The sequence below is a fragment of the Macrobrachium nipponense genome, chromosome 43 (assembly GCF_015104395.2).
Source record: "Macrobrachium nipponense isolate FS-2020 chromosome 43, ASM1510439v2, whole genome shotgun sequence".
NCBI lineage: Eukaryota > Metazoa > Arthropoda > Malacostraca > Decapoda > Palaemonidae > Macrobrachium > Macrobrachium nipponense.
In genome coordinates, this window is record NC_061104.1 from 48814006 (window position 1) to 48833404 (window position 19399).

Consider the following 19399-nt stretch of genomic DNA (forward strand, 5'->3'; position numbering starts at 1 on the left):
GAAGGCGCGACGGAGCTGTCTGAAGAACTCGACACCCAGGATGAGTGTGGACGCCTCTTCATCATTCTCTCGCGTTCCGCAAGAACTTCTCCGTGGCGCAGGTAATGAAGGCAGGCGCCTGGTCCAAACCGGACCGCATGCACCTCCTTCTACCTTCGGGATATTGCCCACAGTTCCTTGGATCTTTTTCCTTGGGAACCGTGGTGGTTGCTCAAACACGTTGTGTAGTTAACCCAGACCCTCGCAGGCTGAACAGCATCGAGTCCTGGTGTGACCGTAAGAATGGATGAGGAATGAGAGTGTGACTGGCTCCTCTTCCCATCTTTTTCTTCCCTCTTACCTCTGGGTAGAGGGACACGGTCGTCACCCTGCTGGGTAAGGACGAGATGCAGGTGAGCTACTCAATAGAGCACCATCCTATCCCTTTCAGTAGGGATAGGAGTAAATATCCACCACTTCCTCCAACAAGGGGGAGGAAGTGGATGCCACTTTGAGACAAAACCCATCATTTTATGATTGTCTCTTGCAAACAGGAACAAGTTCTTGCTTGCTGGTACGAAGAGATACGCTTGCCTCTCTCTTAGTACTTGGCCCAGAGGTCTGACCATTGATCCTGCGGTGCACACCCCGATCAATCGGACAGAGGTTTGGATCCCCTCCCTTGCTCTTACGACCAGGGAGGCACTCCAGGGTTGGACGAAACACCAGTCTGTTCACCAAAAAGACTCAGATTCCTCCCACCAAGAAGTGAGTCTTCCTATTGTTAAAGGACCGAGGGTTTGTATTACGTATCGGAACAAATGACAATTTGTCGAAAATTGCATTTTTCCTAACTATACAAACCTGAGGTTCTTTACATATAGTCCCACCTCATGCCACCCCTCACTCTGCAACTTTTTGCATGGGCCTAAAGCAAAAGTGATTCTTCACCTCTCGGGCGCGCGGCGCGCGCACGATCGGACAAGCAGTTAACTACCATTCTCCCCTTGTTCGAAGCTTACGACCGTCCCAGCTGCCGCTAGTACCTTCCTATTGTTAAAGGACCTCAGGTTTGTATAGTTAGGAAAAATGCAATTTTCGACAAATTGTCATTTTTATATACTGAAAAGAATGAGAAATATATACCTTTACGAAGAATGTTGTTAGTGTATGGAAGACAGAGAGGAGGGGAGAGGGAGAGGAGAGGTTGCTGTTTGGAAGGGGAATCCCCCAGAAAGATTTCAGGTGTCATGAACCTTTCTGGGTTTACTTCTCTAGGTTTTTTAGTGGTTCTGTCTGAGGTTACTACTTCCCCACTTCATTTTTTACTGGCAGTAGGACCAGCTTGAGAGTCACTGGACGCCTGTCGCACAACAAAACTGTCCAGAAACATTTGTTTCTGACGTCTCTTCAATATCTGCCTAAAATGATACAAAACGTTGTCATTGAACATGTTAGAGACACAGATTATAATGTCTTTGTTAGGATGATGTCTCAACAAAATTTTGTAAATTGCTCCACTTTGCAAACATTTCTTTGGTCACTGAAGTAGGCACAGTATCCCCTCTCTCTTCCTTCTCTTCCTTAGATTCCTCATCTGCCGTTTGTTGCTGTTCCTGTTGAAGGTCTTGCAGCTGCTCAGTGGTTAGCTCTTCCCTGTGGGCATCCACTAGCTCTTCTACATCCAAGCCCATGGACTTCCCAAGAGACACAATAGACTCCGAAACAGGCGTAGGGTCGTCAGGGTCAGTCTCAAACCCCTTAAAATCCTTCTTGAGGTAACACTCTGGCCTCAATATCCTCCATGCAGAGTTCATTGTTTGAGAAGCCACTCCCTGCCAAACACTTCATCGACCCACTCAACAAAAATTTGTCTTGTGACCCATGCCTGTTGATTGGCCTTCCACATCACAGGCAGTTTATTCTTTATGACATTGTTTTTCTTGAGCACTCAGGGAGTTTCAGAGTTACTCACAAGTAGGAGTTTCACTTTGAAATCCCCACTGACATTTCCACAGAACAAGAGAGTTAGTCTGTCTTTCATAGGCTTGTGCCCTGACAATGAACTTTCCTCCTGCTTGATGTAGGTCCGTTTTGGCATTTTTTTTCCTGAACATTCCTGTCTCATCCCAACTGAAGACCTGTTGTATGAGGAATCCTTCAGCCTCAAGATATTCTCTGAATTCATCAACAAATTCTTCGGTGGCATGTTTATCTGAGCTCACAGCCTCCCCACTCCGTATGACACTATGGATGCCCGTATGCTTTCTGAATTTTTCAAACCAGCCTCTGCTGGCCTTGAAATCACTAAGAGCAGCACTTGTTTTTAGCATTTTCTTACTTAAATTGGCATGCAACATCCTCGCTTTCTCACAAACGAACGCTTCAGACACTATCCACCACTAACTGTTTTTTCGTTGATCCATCCAACAACAGCTTTTCAACATCTTCCACTAGTTGCGATCTCTGTTTAGATAATGATGTGATCCCTTTCGCAACATCAGCTGCCTTGATTTCATCTTTCTTTGCTAGGATAGAGCTGATCATTGACACCGACTTACCGTACATCCTAGCGAGATCAGCTACATGTGTCCCACTTTCATACTTCGCTACAAGTTCTTTCTTGAATTCTGTCGTATTTCTGGCCTTTTTCACCGAAGGGGTGGCACTTGCTCCTTTCTTGTGCCCCATGATGACTACTTTGCAATGAGTTTTATGGCAAAATATTGCACAAAACATGAGAAACACATGTGGCGATGCAGACTAAGAGCGCGGAGATGCTTGTTAGGCAAGAAACAAAGCCAGAATGGGTCATGAAAGAAAATGGGATGCTTTGTTTGGGCGCTTCATGTGGGGCCCAGTAATGAGCTTAGTAGATGCATAACTGCATTATAAGTATGCTGTAAAAACCATTTTTATCATAAAAATCAGTATTTAGTCACATTCACAATATGAAAAAATACAGTACTACATAATTAGTGAATAAATAGTGTTGCTCTACAAAGAAAAAGCAAATCAGTAATAATTTTAGAGATATGGTCTATAGAAAAAATCTGCAGATTAATGAAAGTTCTCTGTGGAAAAGTGAATAATGTGTTCCACAAAAATCTGTGACAAAGTGGAAGCAGAGGTGTGAAACTGTAAAACTGGGAGTACTGTATCTTTCAGTCAGTACTGTATGTTAAGAATATCTACATTAATAGGTTGTGAAGCTTATATACATCCTTTGTTAATGTTATTTTATTTCTATGTATATTTTCATCTTGCTAATGACATGTACAGACCACTTGTAACTCATTTTCTATATGCTTACTTGCAGCAAGTGAATAGAATTTTATATAGATACAGTGCAACTTACTGAGGGTGAGTTAATGATATTCATTTGTGACAGAAAAATAAAGACATTGATGATAAATTTTATGAAAGCAGTGATTTTTGACATGGAACTTACCCAGCAGATATTATACTTAGCTATAGACTCCGTCGTCCCCGACAGAAATTCGGAATTCGCGGCACACGTCTGCAGGTAGGTCAGGTGATCTACCGCCCCTGCCGCTGGGTGGCAGGAATAGGAACCGATTACCGTTCTTAGAACCAGATTTTCTCTGTCGCGGTAGTGTCAAACATACGTTGTTGCTACCTCCTGACTTGATTTTCGTTTTTCATCGCCATCGACCTTCTGGACTGTCTTTTGCAGGGAGTACTGGGTCTTTGGTTTGGCATACGCTTTTATTAACTTTTAATAGAATTTGGCTTCGAAATTTCGAAGAATATATTACGTGAAAAACTACCGAATTTGTCGGTTAGACACTTATATTTTGCAATAAGGGAAATATTGATTTTTTTTTTTTTTTTTTCACTAATACGTTGTATAAGTGTTAGAACTTGATGAAGGAAATATAAGATCTAACTTCCTACTTTAGGAAGTCAGAAAGCATATAACTAGATACGCTTCCATTTAGAAGCTTTAAGAGCTCTCGTACTAACGAGCAGTTAGAGTATTGACAACTTCTAGTAGTTGTTGGCATTCCTCATCACCGTCTTACTCCACAAAATCTACACAAATTCATATGTGCAAATTTTGAAGATAAATGGATGGAGCTCAAAAGGCGAGCTCTAAAAAGTAAGAAGTGAATATAGTCTTCCCAGTGCAGTGGGGAGGGTGCGTCTGATCGGCTCCGTAGCGCTTCCAGGCCTAGACCTCTTCCAAACTCCCAGACCCAGTGGAGGAGGAAAGTCGACAGCCGCAGGAAGGTTGGGAGGGAAGAACCCCCACCGGTCATGGCGTCCCCTCGGCAGTTCTGTTAGAACGTCCCAGACTGCCAAGGATAGCCATTGATAAGGCATCCTTAAAAAAAGTGCGTCTCTTCATCTTACACCCGAAGAAAAGACGAAGAATGTAGTTTGGAGTGATCTAGCGCGTTCTCTGAAAACTAAAGAGAACACTGAGCAAGAGCCAGCCGCTGCCAGGAAGCCGCGTTCCAGCAAGCTAGCGTGAGCTACGTTCCTATAGCCAGCAGCGAGGCGCGTTCCAGCTAAACAGACTTGCGCGAGCCGCGTTCCTACAACCAAACGCGAGCCGCGTTCTAGAAAATTTTTCTTGGCGCAAGGCGCCTTCAAAGAGACGAAGCGCCAGCCTGGCGCAAATTGCGCCAGAAAAACAGACGGCTAGAGCAAGGAGCCTTACAGTAGAGTGGCAATCAGAACGATCCTTCCATTGAACGTTTCCGGGCAAGAGGCTCTTTCTAAAAGGGGTCTAGTAGGCGCTCGGAACTGTCAGGGCGCACGGGACCTTCCACGCAAGCGGAAACGTTTCCAGGAGCGAGTCTCCTTTCTAGCGTGCGGAACATTTCAGGCGCTAGGTGCAAGGATCCAGGCGCCAGAATATCCTTTCTCTATCTGGCCTCGGTCAGGGAAACGAAGGTAGTAGAGTATCTGCTGTATGAGAATAATAAGCACATACCGTAGTTACTTCTTTACTGAGCAACTCAATTACCAGTATCCTTCCAGGAATTTCCTAGGAAGGACTACGCTTAAAGGGATTGTTAAGACAACACCTACTTAGCTTCTAGATTTACGAAGTCTTGTTACGCTAGATATGCATTATAAGAACTTCCTGAAGTTCGATAATAATGTTATAAGATTCCTTTATTAAATGGAGTAGCTGGCAACTCTGGAAGAGTAAGGCCAGTCGGCTAACGAGACTGCTATCGCTTAGACACCAACGCAGTATCATGTAGGTGTCGGTCATGAGTGGGCGGTAACATGTCTCTCTCCTGCGGGATGGAATGAATAACCGTGTCTCTCCCCTACAATCGTGGTTTTAGCCTCGGATTGAGGGGATAGTTAAGCAAACATAAATAAAATATTGTCTGCCCTTTGCTAAGAAGCTTTCAATAAGAAAGATATTACATTTCAATGCTGTTTACCGTAGGTAACATTTTTAAAGGATTCTAACGCAGCGAAACTCTATATTGTATAATGCGCTCATGCTTACGAAAGCATGGCTTATTAGAGTACATGCTTAGTGAGAAGATGAATGTAGTAGAGAATTCACTTTAAGACTACGGTATGGTCAAGTCTTATGCACACACCGACGTTAACTACAGAATTCCTAGTATCCTTACAAAGGTTTCCTAGATTAATGCTGTTTACCACAATGTGACAGTATTAAGGGATTTTTTGACGTAAGGAAAAATCTATTTTCTGGGCGAATTGGCTCGTGTCGCCAGCGAAATATCCTTTAATTCTATTATTTCTAGGGTTAATGTACTAACACATTACAGAGAATAAATAAAATAAAGAAAAAGGTCAGTATAACTGACTCGCTCACCCTCCAAGAGGGTGTCGGTATGAACACTAGGCGAGTGAGATACTACCACGAGCCAAATACCAATAGAAATCTCCACAACAAAAACTCTCCATGAGGAGAGCCGACCCACCAGAGTGAGCAGCTGTAATACTACTACTCCATCCCATGCTGCCGACTGCTGCGCCTCTGGTGGCCATCCTGAAGTTAGCAGACAATCTTGGGCGAAGGGATGGGTAGGGTGGGATTTCGCTGGGCGACACGAGCCAATCGCCCAGAAATAGATTTTTCCTTACGTCAAAATCCCTTTTCTGGCTCAGCTCGTGTCGCTGCGCGAATCGTACCAGAGAAATAGCACAAGATTGTAAACAAAAGTATAAAACAAATCAGAATAGGTCTCAAATAAAAAATAAAGTAAATATAAAAAGAAATATAATTGCTAAAAAGATACAAATACACGTGATACAAAATAAAAATATGCTTAAATTACCCTTAATTCTAAACATGTTTCTTAACATAAGGTAATTTACATATGTACAGAGGTAAATTGGCTTACATGTAACAAAATGGTATCTGTGTAAAGGCATGTATCAAAATATAATAGCAATTAAAACAATCAAATGAACAAATTAATCAACAATGATAATATATAAGGAATGTATATGACTTAATATACAAAAACCCGTAACCATTATAAATGAGATGTATCCCCTAGCATAAAAATAATGGGTAACATCCATGAGATCAATATCCATAATCATCTGTGAGTGTCCCTAGCAAAAAATAAGGGGCACCCACTACATCATCATAAAAGCAGCTAAGGCACAAGGTGAATGTAAATGAACACGGTAGGAATAGACGAACTGTTGGTGAACGCAGGTAGAAAGAGAGGACTGAATCTTCTACTACAAATTAAACTGAGTCAGGGGAAACTATGTTTCCCGCTGCTACTGCTGAAAATTTCAGAGCTTCCAAGGACTTAAGGTAATGACGTTTGAACACTGTCGGCGATTTCCATCCGGTATACTTTTTCAACTCATCGAAGTTCATGTGTTGGAAATAATTAATTGAGGTGGCTACTGCTGCTGACATCATGTGCTTTTGGGAAAGAGTCAGGATTGGCTTGTTTAATAAAGTACAGGATTTGTTTGCTGATGCCTTTAATGGATAAGTTTCCACCTTTTCCCTCTTAAGAGGGGCCCCGATGGAGGATGAGGAGGTCCTGGATAGAAATAGCTCGTAAGTTGAAACTGGACAAAGGGTATATCATTGTGGAAGAGGAAGTACTTTCCAAGGTTCCCACCTCATCAAAGGATCTTCATTCTTTGCCAAAAAGCTACGTTCCGGAGAAAGTAGGGCTTCCCCTGTGGGAAGGAATTGAATAAGATCCGGATCTCTGGATAAAGCCGACAGTTCTGAAATTCTTGCTCCTGAAGCCAGGCTTAATAAAAATAGGGTTTTTCTTAGGAGCATCATAAACGAGCATGTGTCATTATCGGTTTTCGGAAGCCAGTTTGAGAACATCGTTTAAGAACCATGAAACTGACGTAGGCCTCACAGAAGGCCTAAGTCTAGCACATGCCTTAGGAATAGACGAGAAGTAGGTATCCGTCAAGTCTATGTTAAATCCAAATTTTGAAATATCTTTTTCAAGGCTGACTTGTTTGTCGTAATCGTGCTAGCTGCTAAACCTTTTTCAAATAAGGATCTGAAGAAGGATATAGCTGAATTAACTGTCATGATTCTGATATCGACTCTCTCAGGAAGGTTGCTAACTTTTTGACAGCAGCATCATACTGCCTCAAAGTTGAATCCCTTTTATATCGGATTCCAAGAAGAGAATATTCTGAGGGTCAATATTCGCATCTCTTTTTGCCGCAAACTTCATGAAATCCATAAAGTTAGGGTTTTGAGAATCCCTGAGAAGCGAACACCAGTCTTCGTTTGTACTGACTGGGAGAGCTTGGGACTGGGGATCCGAAGAGGACGAAGGCCCAGTTTCCAGAATTAGGGGATACCAATTGCTCTTCGGCCAGTCTGGGGCTACTAGAGCCACTTGACCCTTGAATGTCCTGAGTTTGTTCAATACTTTCATAAGGAGATTCACTGGAGGGAAGACGTAAATCTTCTCCCAGATGTTCCAGTCCAGAGCCAGGGCGTCCGTGGCGTAAGCCAGAGGGTCCAGGTTGGGGGCTACATAACACGGTAGTTTGTGGTCGCTTGGGATGCGAAGAGATCCACCTGTAGCCCGGGGACTCTTTGAAGGATCCATTGGAACGAATCTGTTGTCTAGTGACCATTCCGACTCAGGGTATCTGATCGGGATAGGGCGTCTGCTATGACGTTTCTCACTCCAGCTATGTGAGTGGAGGAAAGATGCCAACTGAACTTGTCTGCCAGGGAGAAGATGGCTACCATGAGTGATTTAGATGACGTGACTTGGAGCCTCCTCTGTTTATACAATGTACTACCACTGCGCTGTCCAGGACTAGCTTTATGTGGGGAGTACTTTGGTGGGTGTAACTTTTTTAGAGTCAAGAACACTGCCATTGCCTCCAGTACGTTTTATATGGAACTGACGGAACTGGAGTGACCAAATCCCTTGAACCTTTTGACCTGGGAATACCCTCCCCAGCCGCTTAAGGACGCGTTCTGTGTGGATGGTGATCCCTGGTGGAGGGAACTGAAGGGGTACTGACACTGATAGATTCTTGACTTTTGCCCACGGCCGAAGCCGATTCTTTAGAATCAGAGGCACTGAGGACCAGCTTGTCCCTGGACCCTGACATTTGCTCGCGAGCGCCAGATCCTGGTTTAGGTCTTTCAGTTTGGCTTTCATTAAGACGTTCGTTACTGATGCAAACTGGAGAGAGCCGAGGATCCTTTCCTGAGCTCTCCTTGATGTTAGTTTGTGACTTAGAAATTGCTTGACTGACTTCGCTATTTCTTTCCTTTTGGTAGATGGAATCGACAGAGTGTGGGAGGATAGATTCCATTGAATGCCTAGCCACTGAAAGTTTGACTCTGGAGTGAGTTCTTGACTTGGACTTGTTTATCTTGAAATCCTAGAATATTGCTAGGAACTGGATCACTTTCAGTGTAGCCTTGTTGCATTCCTCGACTGATGGGGCCCAGATCAACCAATCGTCGAGATACGCCACTACCATAATCCCTTGCGATCTGAGTTGTTGCACTACCACTTCCGCTAGCTTCGTGAACACCCTGGGTGCCACGTTGAGTCCGAATGGAACTACCTTGAAGGAGAATGTCTGGTCTCCTATCTTGAATCCCAGATATGGTCGGAAGTGTCTTGCAATAGGGATATGATAGTAGGCGTCTGTAAGATCGATAGAGGTGGTGACGGCCCCACGGGGAAGTAAGGTCCGCACCTGTGAGATCGTGAGCATCTTGAACTTGTCGCAGCGGATGGCTAAGTTTAAGCGGGACAAGTCTAAGATTACCCTTCTTTTTTGTGAGCCTTTCTTTGGCACGCTGAACAAGCGACCTTGAAATTTTAATCTCTTGACTCTCGCTATAGCTCCTTTCTGAAGGAGGTCCTTTGCGTACTCTGTCAATTCTTTGGAAGGAAGTTGACGGAAAGGTCTGGCTGGAGGTGGGTTCGTCAACCAGCTCCAACCCAGCCCTTTTGACACTATGCTCTGAGCCCACTGGCTGAAGTTCCACCGGTGGCGAAAGTGAAACAGCCTCCCTCCTACCTGAAGTTCTTCATTGGGTTCTGTAACCGCCTCGGCCTCCTCTGAAGTGCTTTCCCCTATTAAAGGGGCCTCCCGATCCTCTCCCACGAAAGGACCGCTTACCTCTGCCTCCCTTACCCGAGCGGTCATACTTCTGAGAAGCTTGACTCTCGAAGGCTTGATTGTAAGCTGGAGAGATGGCGTATGAGGTAGAGGGTTGAGGCTGAGGGGATATCACATAAATTGGCTGTGATTGACCCTTAGAAGTGGAAGGTTGGGCTGTCTGCACTAACGGCACTGCTGGAACTTGTTGAGGAAAGCGTGGTTGCTTCTTCTGGTAAGGTTGGAAACGCCTAGGTTTCCTCTGTCCCTTACCTTTAGGTGTCAGGTCTTGCCTCCTCCTAGCCGTAAGGCCCCAACGGTCCTTAAGGCTCTGGTTCAACCTCGTAGCCTCTGCCTGGACTTCCTTAACCATAGCCTCTGGGAAGAGATCTGCGCCCCAGATGTTAGAGGAGAGTAACCTATTCGGCTCATGTCGAATGGTTGCCTCTAGCAGGACATGCTTCCTACAATTCGTTCTAGCATTGGCAAACTCGAACATATCTGACTGCACCGTTTGAGTCAGGGCTTTGGTCATAAGCTTAAAAATTGGTTCTGATCCATAGGCCATGGTTGCTAACCTCAGACATAGCCATAGAGTTGATTGCTCTGGCTAGTCGTGATTTTGCGTCAAATTCAGCCTGAATAAGACTATCTGGGAGCCTGGGTAGCTTTTGCTTTTCACCAAACTGCTCCATAGCACAGTCCGGTTTGAGTTTTGTTGCCAGCTGAGAATGTATTCGGCAAGTCTTCCCACAATTCTCCAATTGAAGGGAGTAACGGAGATGTGGGATCTGCTTCTTTCAACTGAGGCATGGTTTCCCCCTTCTGGCCCGCTGAGATGGTCGACCTTGCTATCTTGGTTAGGAACGGGAGCGGGGTACTCTCATCCATTGTGAAAAGGTGGTAAAGGGACTTTTAAATGGTTGTATCTTGGTGTTAGAACAATCCATGTCCTCTAAACATCTGAGCCATTCTCTCTGAGCCTGGTCTCGTGAATAGAGGACTGTCTCCTTTGGTACCCTATCGTCCCGAACCATAGCCGAAGGCGTGAGCCTTGCGTAGCCTATGAAAGGAGGCTGTAGGCCTTCCGGGTGTAGAACTCGAAGTCCTCTATTCTTCGAGTTCCAAACTCCGGTATGGAGATGAGACCGTCCTGGAAGGGGGCGTATGACGCTACTCTCCATGGGTTGTTCATAGAGAAAGCAGGAAGTGAGTCATACGGAGGAAGCTGAGTTCCACTTGTGTTGGAAAGTGAGGGAGAGGCTAGAGGAGCTTCTCTTAGCCTCCCGGCTATAATAGTATCTTGGGAAGTGATCCTATCCGACAGGCGAGAGATCATTTGTTCCATACTACTCTTTAGGGACCCAACTAGGTCGCCCACCTGTTGCAACAGGCAGCATTGGAGTCCAAAGCCGGAGCTGCTGCGGAGGTGGAGGGGAGGCTCTGAATTGGAACCAATGGTAGCGGAACTGGTGATTCTGCCGGAGTGCGAGATCTCTCCTTGGATTTACTTTTTGAGGACTTAGAGCCGGAGCTAGAAGCTTTAGACCTGTCTGGACCGGGATTGCGAGCCGGAGGGACTTACGTTGAGGAAGAAGACGAGGACGTCTTCTTAGACGACGAGACGTCTTAGTCAAGGTCATCACTTTAGCCTTGACCTTAGGTCTAACCGAAGCCTCAGGAGGAGTATATAATTCATCACCCGTTAAAGTAAAGCCTTGGAAGGATGGAGAGGTTGCAGGGGTAGAAGAAACAGTCACACCCAAGGGCGACCCTTGGGTGCCCACCTTACTTACCTCGTACCACAGGTCGTCTATACCTACCATCGTGGTTCAACATTAATATCCAGGGGTTGCGACATCCGTGGAGATATCCTGGTCTTGTTCAGTTAAGGAGGCCGCCAGCTGTTGTTGGATGAAGGCGATAGTCGGGTCCGCCTCTACTGGGTCGACGTAACCTGTCGCCTTGCCTCCGGGGAAGATCAATAGTGCTAACCGCTTCTCGAGGATGTAGGGCTGACCCTTGGCGGCGTTCTTGCCAAAAACCTCCGACCCAGGCCCGCAGGGTAGCCAGGTGCGGTATCCCTTACTGCCGGAGCCTGTAAGAGAGGGCGTATTTTAGATTAAGAATCACTTAAAACTAAAAAACTTAGAGTATAACTTAAAACTAGATGCCTTAAGTTAAAGTAAATGATGAAAACTTAAGCACAAAAATAAAAAAGAAGCGGCAGCAGCTACTGGGAGATGGATACTTACCCCTTCCAAAAGCTGGCTCACCAGATCGTAACATATGGTGGATACACGTCTCATGGTACCAGACCTGGATGTCCCCGTGCGGAGTCGCGCATGGAGCATGGGACCGGCAAACTTCGTGTCCACAGGGGTCCTGAAGTGTAGCGGAACATCCCGGATGCTCACAGTTGGTGGCCTGTAAGTGGGAAGACACATGAGTATCTTAAAAGGCATCACTTACAGACTAAAGGACAAAAGAACTCCGTTACATGCCGGAGCTCGGAAAAAATTTGGGCATAACCCCTACCCTGCATTGCCTGAATAGGCTATAATCCCGGAGAGATCCGGTGTAAGATATGAAAAAGGGAGGGGGGATGGTTTAAGGTACTTAAGATAAACTTATAGATAACTTAAACCTAAACACAAGCGAACCGGACTAGGTTCAGTGTGAAGCGGAGTGTAGTAACTCAGCAATACGGTAAGGTTAGTAGTGACCTACTGTATGTTCCGGTCCACTCTGCTGGGTGGACTAGCCCCTTCCGCTGGATACCAGGACTCCGATCAGGGAGGAGCTCTAGTAAGGAGGGAAAGGGCGAGAGGACATACATGCTCGAGCTAGCCCGGAGCGACAAGGTATAACAGAGGGGGGGAAGGCCAGGGCCCCCCACAACGTACCACCCGGCCGGACCGAGAAGCCGGAGAGGTCGAGACCAGTCTGGGTCTGTCCCGACTCCCTAGCCCCTCCGCCTGAGGGGAGAGAGGGAGGCAGGCTCGGGTATGCGGAGCGAGCATGGGCAGACCGACCCACCCCCGCCCGACTCTATGGAAGAGCGGGAGGGGGGGGAAGGGTGACTGGGCAGGCGTTCATGGCTGTCCCGTGATCACGAAGTGACCACGAGGCGGTAAACTGAGATACGATAAGCAAACCTAGGCCAACCAACTGATCAGAGAGAAGCTATCGGGAAGCAACTTGAACTGAAAAGCGGTAGCATACAGGCCCACAGGGCTAAAACCAACTGATCAGAGAGATGCTATAGGGAAGCAACTGAACTGATCAGCGGTAGTATAGGCTCTATGAGCCAGGACCTAGGCTAAGCCAGACGCCTAACTAACCTAACGATGACAAAATACATATAATAAAATAAAATAAAATGAAAGAGAGAAAGTAATATAGCAGGAGAAAAAATCCAGGAGTGTACGACTAACCCGAAGGCAAGTCTACCACTCAAAGCTAGTCAGGAGGGCCGATACTAAGAACCTGGACTAGGGTCTGGATAGAAAAAGCCTACATAAGGTGAAATACATGCATGCATGACAACCTGAGTAGACCTTAATCTAAACAAAGCGGATAATCAAATAGAGCGTACATAAATAAGGGATGTTCTAGGTATGGGAGACCAAGAACGAACCCATCACGCGGCAGAACCATGCTGCCATGCTTCCGACCCCGAGAACGTATTTATACCTAAAAAACGGCAAATACTGTCCCAGGGTCGGAAAAAACCAACTAATCATAAATACTGAGTACTTAACTTAGTCTGCTGCGATAGCTGCACGCTCCATTATAGATAAATCCAACGAAAGGGCACAAAAAACACAGAGAGAAAAATAAAAAACACGTGTGACTCGTGTGCGCTAACTGAAAAGGATGGCCACCAGAGGCGCAGCAGTCGGCAGCATGGATGGAGTAGTAGTAGTACGAGCTGCTCACTCTGTGGGTCGGCTCTCCTCATGGAGGGTTTTTGTTGTGGGAGATTTCTATTGGTATTTGGCTCGTGGTAGTGGTCTCACTCGCCTAGTGTTCATACCGACACCCTCTTGGAGGGTGAGCGAGTCAGTTATACTGACCTTTTTCTTTATTTTATTTATTCTCTGGTATGTGTTAGTACATTTACCCTAGAAATAATAGATTAAAGGATATTTCGCGCAGCGACACGAGCTGAGCCCAGAAATAAAGGATTCTAATACGGTAGCGCGCGATATCTATTAATTCTCTCATCCTTTCGAGAAACGCACACAACCTTTTTTTTTAAATTCGGATATTGCTCAAGAGAAGTTGGTGTGAGTCGGATTGGGAAACATGTCTTCTTTAGTGGCAGAAGTTGTTTCCCTGAATGGACTATACTACGTATATAAAAGTATTTCCCACTAAGAACGGAATTAACATGTGAAGGATGTCGGGAGGGTACCATAAAGGCATAGATGTTATGGCACATAACCTAAAAAGAACTAGAAGGAAGCGCCAGCCTGGCGCAAGCACCATCCAAGATATTTTCTCGTTTTAAGCGAGTTATTAACCTAAGAGTCAGTAGCCTCTCGGACAGCTGGCTCGGTAACGGCAAGATTCGTTCCTGATTTCGTTACCCATTTAATCGAAAAGGGGGTCGCTTACAAGGAATGATGAAATGATTTATTTTAATCACTTAGGGCCAATTCCACGACTCTCTCATATCGCCAAAGAGCATCGAGAATCTCTTTTTCGCCCCGGTTCGCGTTCAATGGAAGGATCGTTCTGATTGCCACTCTACTGTAAGGCTCCTTGCTCTAGCCGTCTGTTTTTCTGGCGCAATTTGCGCCAGGCTGGCGCTTCGTCTCTTTGAAGGCGCCTTGCGCCAAGAAAAATTTTCTAGAACGCGGCTCGCGTTTGGTTGTAGAACGCGGCTCGCGCTAGTCTGTTAGCTGGAACGCGCCCCTCGCTGCTGGCTATAGGAACGTAGCTCACGCTAGCTTGCTGGAACGCGGCTTCCTGGCAGCGGCTGGCTCTTGCTCAGTGTTCTCTTAGTTTTCAGAGAACGCGCTAGATCACTCCAAACATACATTCTTCGTCTTTTCGGGTGTAGATGAAGAGACGCACTTTTTTAAGGATGCCTTATCAATGGCTAATCCTTGGCAGTCTGGGACGTTTCTACAGAACCTGCCAGAGTGGGGACGCCACTGACCGGGGGGGTTCGGGGGGTTACTACCCTAACCTTCCTGCGGCTGTCGACTTTCCTCCTCCACTGGGTCTGGGAGTTTGGAAGAGGTTTAGGCCTGGAAGCGCTACGGAGCCGATCAGACGCACCCTCCACTGCACTGGGAAGACTATATTCACTTCTTACCTTTTTAGAGCTCGCCTTTTGAGCTCCATCCATTTATCTTCAAATTTGCACATATGAATTTGTAGATTCTGTGGAGTAAGACGGTGATGAGGATGCAACAACTACTAGAATTGTCAATACTCTAACTGCTCGTTAGTACGAGAGCTCTTAAAGCTTCTAAAGGAAGCATATCTAGTTATATGCTTTCTGACTTCCTAAAGTAGGAAGTTAGATATATATTTCTTCGAAATTTCGAAGCCAAATTCATTAAAAAAGTTAATAAAAGCGTATGCCAAACCAAAGACCCAGTACTTCCCTGCAAAAGACAGTCCAGAAGGTCGATGGCGATGAAAAAACGAAAATCAAGTCAGGAGGTAGCAACAACGTATGTTGACACTACCGCGACAGAGAAAATCTGATTCTAGAACGGTAATCGTTTCCTATTCCTGCCACCCAGCGGCAGGGGCGGTAGATCACCTGACCTACCTGCAGCGTGTGCCGCGAAATTCGAATTTCTGTCGGGGACGACGGAGTCTATAGCTAAGTATATATCTGCCAGGTAAGTATGTACAAAACTTTATTGTATCTTAACAATATCATTTAATACTTTTAAGTGTTGCACTTGTTTTAGTTTTTTAGATATTAATTATGAACTTCATTTATTTCTGGAAAATTTTATTCTTATTGCTAGTGAAATAAGGATTCATGTTTCAGAGAAAGCTTTTTTTTTTTTGTAAATCTTGTGGTGATTTTAAGTTCCCCATCATTTAAATTTGTAGGCATTACTATTTAATAGAATTTTTATTATGAAAAGCTTGAACATCCATTAACTGTTTTCCATTTCATCAGATGTATCCAGAAAACATTACGCCTGAGAATCAAGCTTTTGTAAGCGAAGTCATTGCCAACCAGTATTCTTCGCCGTTAAAATCTGACCCATGGGAGAGAGGGCAGTGGACTGAAAAAGTGCGTAGATGTGGTGTCATTGCTCGCAAAATTGGAATTTATCCTATGTGGAAGAAGGATGGAACTAGACTTTTAACAACTTTACTTCAGGTAAATACCATTCCAGATCTGCTTATCCTGAAGTAGCTTGTTTTGGTGGTCCTTTACTGACATGCAAAGTTTTTGTTCAGGACCACTAGAGGTTAGCCAGTTAGCAGACCTAATATACATAGTACGTGGTATAGTGTTCTTATTGGTTAATTTGCTTTGAAAAATATTCTAGAATAGGTCAGTAGCTATGAAAGTCACTACAGGCATCATAATTTGGCCTAGCCTGCCTTAAACATGCCAAGAATACTAAAATAAAGTGTTGAATATCTCGTTATTTGTTGAATGAATAGTGAAAGTGAAAAGCAGAATGGTTTAATTGATACCCACAGATAAAGGTACAATGGGCCTGAAGAATATTTAAACATTTAAGTAAATATTTATCGCTTGATGATGAGGATAATGGAGATGCTGTAGTGACAGGGTTGCCAGTTTCTCTCTTTATTAATTCTTAATAATTTCAGTAAAATAATGATAGTTATAACAGGAGAGTGGAAAGAAAACAGTTGCTTGAAAGCAACACTTAACATGTTATAGAAGCGTAAATAAAGAATTTTATACAAGTAACTTACCAAGTAGTTACTGTGGACCCCCTGTAGTTGTGGGGGATACTTACCAGACCCCTGCAAATACTAGTTAAAATCTGTGAATACTTTGAACCCCCCTCTAAAAACACTTATAACTGCCTATCTTGAAGTTCAAATACCAAATTTGTACCTTAAATAATTTCCTACATCACATATATATCTTAGATTATTATCCCATTAAAGTATTAATCTTATAATTTTATATAAGTAATTTACCCAGTAATTACTTAGTTAAGAGTTCCTAGTTGATGACAGCTTGAATTTTCAAAATTCGCAGTAACGATTCTTTTTATTTGTATAAATGACTAGACATGCCCACTTACGTGGTAGGAAAGAGGAACAACTACACAAACAGCACAATTTCTTTTTGTTGCTTATACGGTCAACACGATGTTCTTCAAAGCAACTTGGTCTTTTAAATTTCATTTGTCCTCGCAAATTGGTAAAGTGTCTAATAGTAGCATTTTGGCATTGTTTTGATAGTGTTTGTCTGTAATTTCTTTATTTAATTGTTATTATTGTGGAAATGTTAGCTAGTTAGGAATGTCTGACGCTAGCTCTTTTAGTTTTTGGTGTATTGCAGTAAAGGATGCAATACCCGAATGACCTAGTTTTTTCATATGACTCTCGCACCCATGCAAGGATTTTAGCAATCAGAAATAGAGGACTTTAGATTCTCTTAAATAAATTAGAGAGAAATTGTAAAAGGAAGGCTGTTGGTAAAGCCAGCTTGAAAATAGTAGTCGTTCAGGGATCAGTCTCCACTGCTGCCTGTCAAAAGGTTAAGGGTGCCTTCCTTCAGTCCTCAGCCTTCTTGCAGCAAGTGCAATAATCCTGAGTGGTTTTTTCCACCTGATGAGAAAGGAGGACACCACAGCTGCTCTTCTTCATCTCATTGTCGGATCTTGTTGAGTACTAAGTGCCCTACTTCTAATGATTTTCCTCATTTCTTTCCCTGGCCCCCTCTTTCAGGAAGCTCTTTTGTAGAGTGCCCTGATCCGACAAGGCGGTCGGAAACAGTAGAAGCTCGCAAATGTCCTGAAGCACCCAGGTATCCTGTAACACCCAAGCATCCTGAAGCACCTTAGCACCCTGTATTCTCAGAGCGCCCTGTATAGGCAGAGTGCCATTTTCAATCCAAATATATTGTGTCGGCTAGTGGATCTTCTGTAAATCTCAAGCGCACTCCTGAATCTACAAGACTTTTGTCAACCAATTGTGACTCGGCTGTTGACCTGCAGCCTTCTGTTTTGGGTCCTTCCTTAGCACCTTTACATAGTAATTTGGATAGTATTCTATGACTTCAGAAGCCTGCAGTGCCTAAGGCACCTCCTGCAGATCCAGTAGTATCCCCTATTGTGTATGATGAAGAGGAACCAGAACAAGAATCGAAGTTCTCTCCATATGCTTTGTTGCTGCAGCATTTATTACAGAATTTTTCAGAATTCTTTTCTCCAGTGACTACTCCTCCTGCATCATCCTTCGTGAAAGTGAGCAGTCAACCATCGGATTCAGCTACACTTGAAAATGGTTCTCTCTTCTTCTTCGAGGAAAGCTCTTGGTGAAGTGGAGAACTGGCTTTCTGAGATAGGGGAACAGAGGAAGGCATGCTTTAGTATTTCTCCTCCTTATCTTTTGCACAGCTGGTATTTGTGTTACGTGACTGGCAAAGCTCCCTCCTTGGAAGTGGCTGCCTCCTCCCAAGGAGACTGCTTTGGTCTGATTGAAGCAGGTCACAGATCCGTACTCGCTTCAGCATAGGTATTCTTTTTACCTCAATAAATGGACCATCTTTTGAAGAGCTTAGTTTAAAGCATTTGAGATGCTTAGTTTTTTCTTGCTGGTGCTTAGGTGCATTAGCCAAGAGAGTCCAGGATCCAGCCATAACCAGAACTTCTCAAGTTTCTCTCCTGTGCCAACAAGGCAGTTAGAAATGGATCACAGGAAGTAGCTGCCATTTATTTTATGGGAATCCTCAAGAGAGAATTATGGATTTCCTTCACTTCTAAAGGAGTAACTTCGCAGCAGATGTCTGCTCTCTTGTTTTCACCAATAGACAAGCATCATCCTTTTCCTCAGGCAATGATAAGTGAGATTGCATTTTGTTTACACAAGAAATCAACACAGGACCTCTTGACCAAATCAACTAAGCACCAGAAAGATCAGGCTTCATTTCAGTCTAAATCATCCTCTCCTCTTCAACCGCAGCCTATTGAGGGGGAAGACAGAGTCGAGACTCCCCAGGGGTTCAGTCAGATTTACACTGAATGATTAAAAAATCAACTGCAAAGCAGTCATCACGCAAGTGAGGATGCAGTCCATCATGCCCAAGTGGGAGCCAGGCTTCATCTCTTATGGGAGAGATGAAATTCCAAAGGGGTGGATTAGTGGTTGGTAAAAGTGTTGAGACAGATATACCATCCCCTTTAAGGAGAAGCCACCCTTTTCCAACATTCCTGTTGCCTTGACAGCACACTCCAAAGATTCAGAGAAATTTTTGGCCCTCGAAGCAGAAGTTGCTTCTGTCTTAAACAAGATGGCAATTGAAGTAGTAAGAAACATTGTGTTGAAGGGATTTCACAAACATCTTGTGGCCAAGGCAGCAGGAGGGTGGAGACCAGATCTTGATGTGAGCATGCTGAAATTTTTCATAGGAAAAACACAAAATTCAGCATGGAAATGACAATCTATTCTTGCATCCATCAGTCAGGGGGACTGGATGGTATCCCTTAATATACGGGATGCATATTTTCATATCCCAATACTTAAGGAAGTTCCTCAGATTTGTGTACAAGGATCAATTGTTTCGATTTCAAGTACTGCTTTGGTATCTCAACTGCCGCACAGGTATTCACTCATGTCCTTG

The 19399-nt window shown here is 44.4% G+C and overlaps 1 protein-coding gene across 2 annotated transcripts in view; it reads left to right on the forward strand.

Annotated features, from left to right (window-relative positions):
* The window catches only part of LOC135213719 (large ribosomal subunit protein uL3m-like), a 97131-nt gene that overhangs the window by 29153 nt on the left and 48579 nt on the right, over window positions 1–19399 (forward strand). For both annotated transcript variants that reach the window (XM_064247830.1, XM_064247829.1), the window contains exon 3: window positions 15743–15949. In XM_064247830.1, the coding sequence (XP_064103900.1) occupies window positions 15743–15949 (207 nt within the window). The remainder of the gene's footprint in view (window positions 1–15742; window positions 15950–19399) is intronic.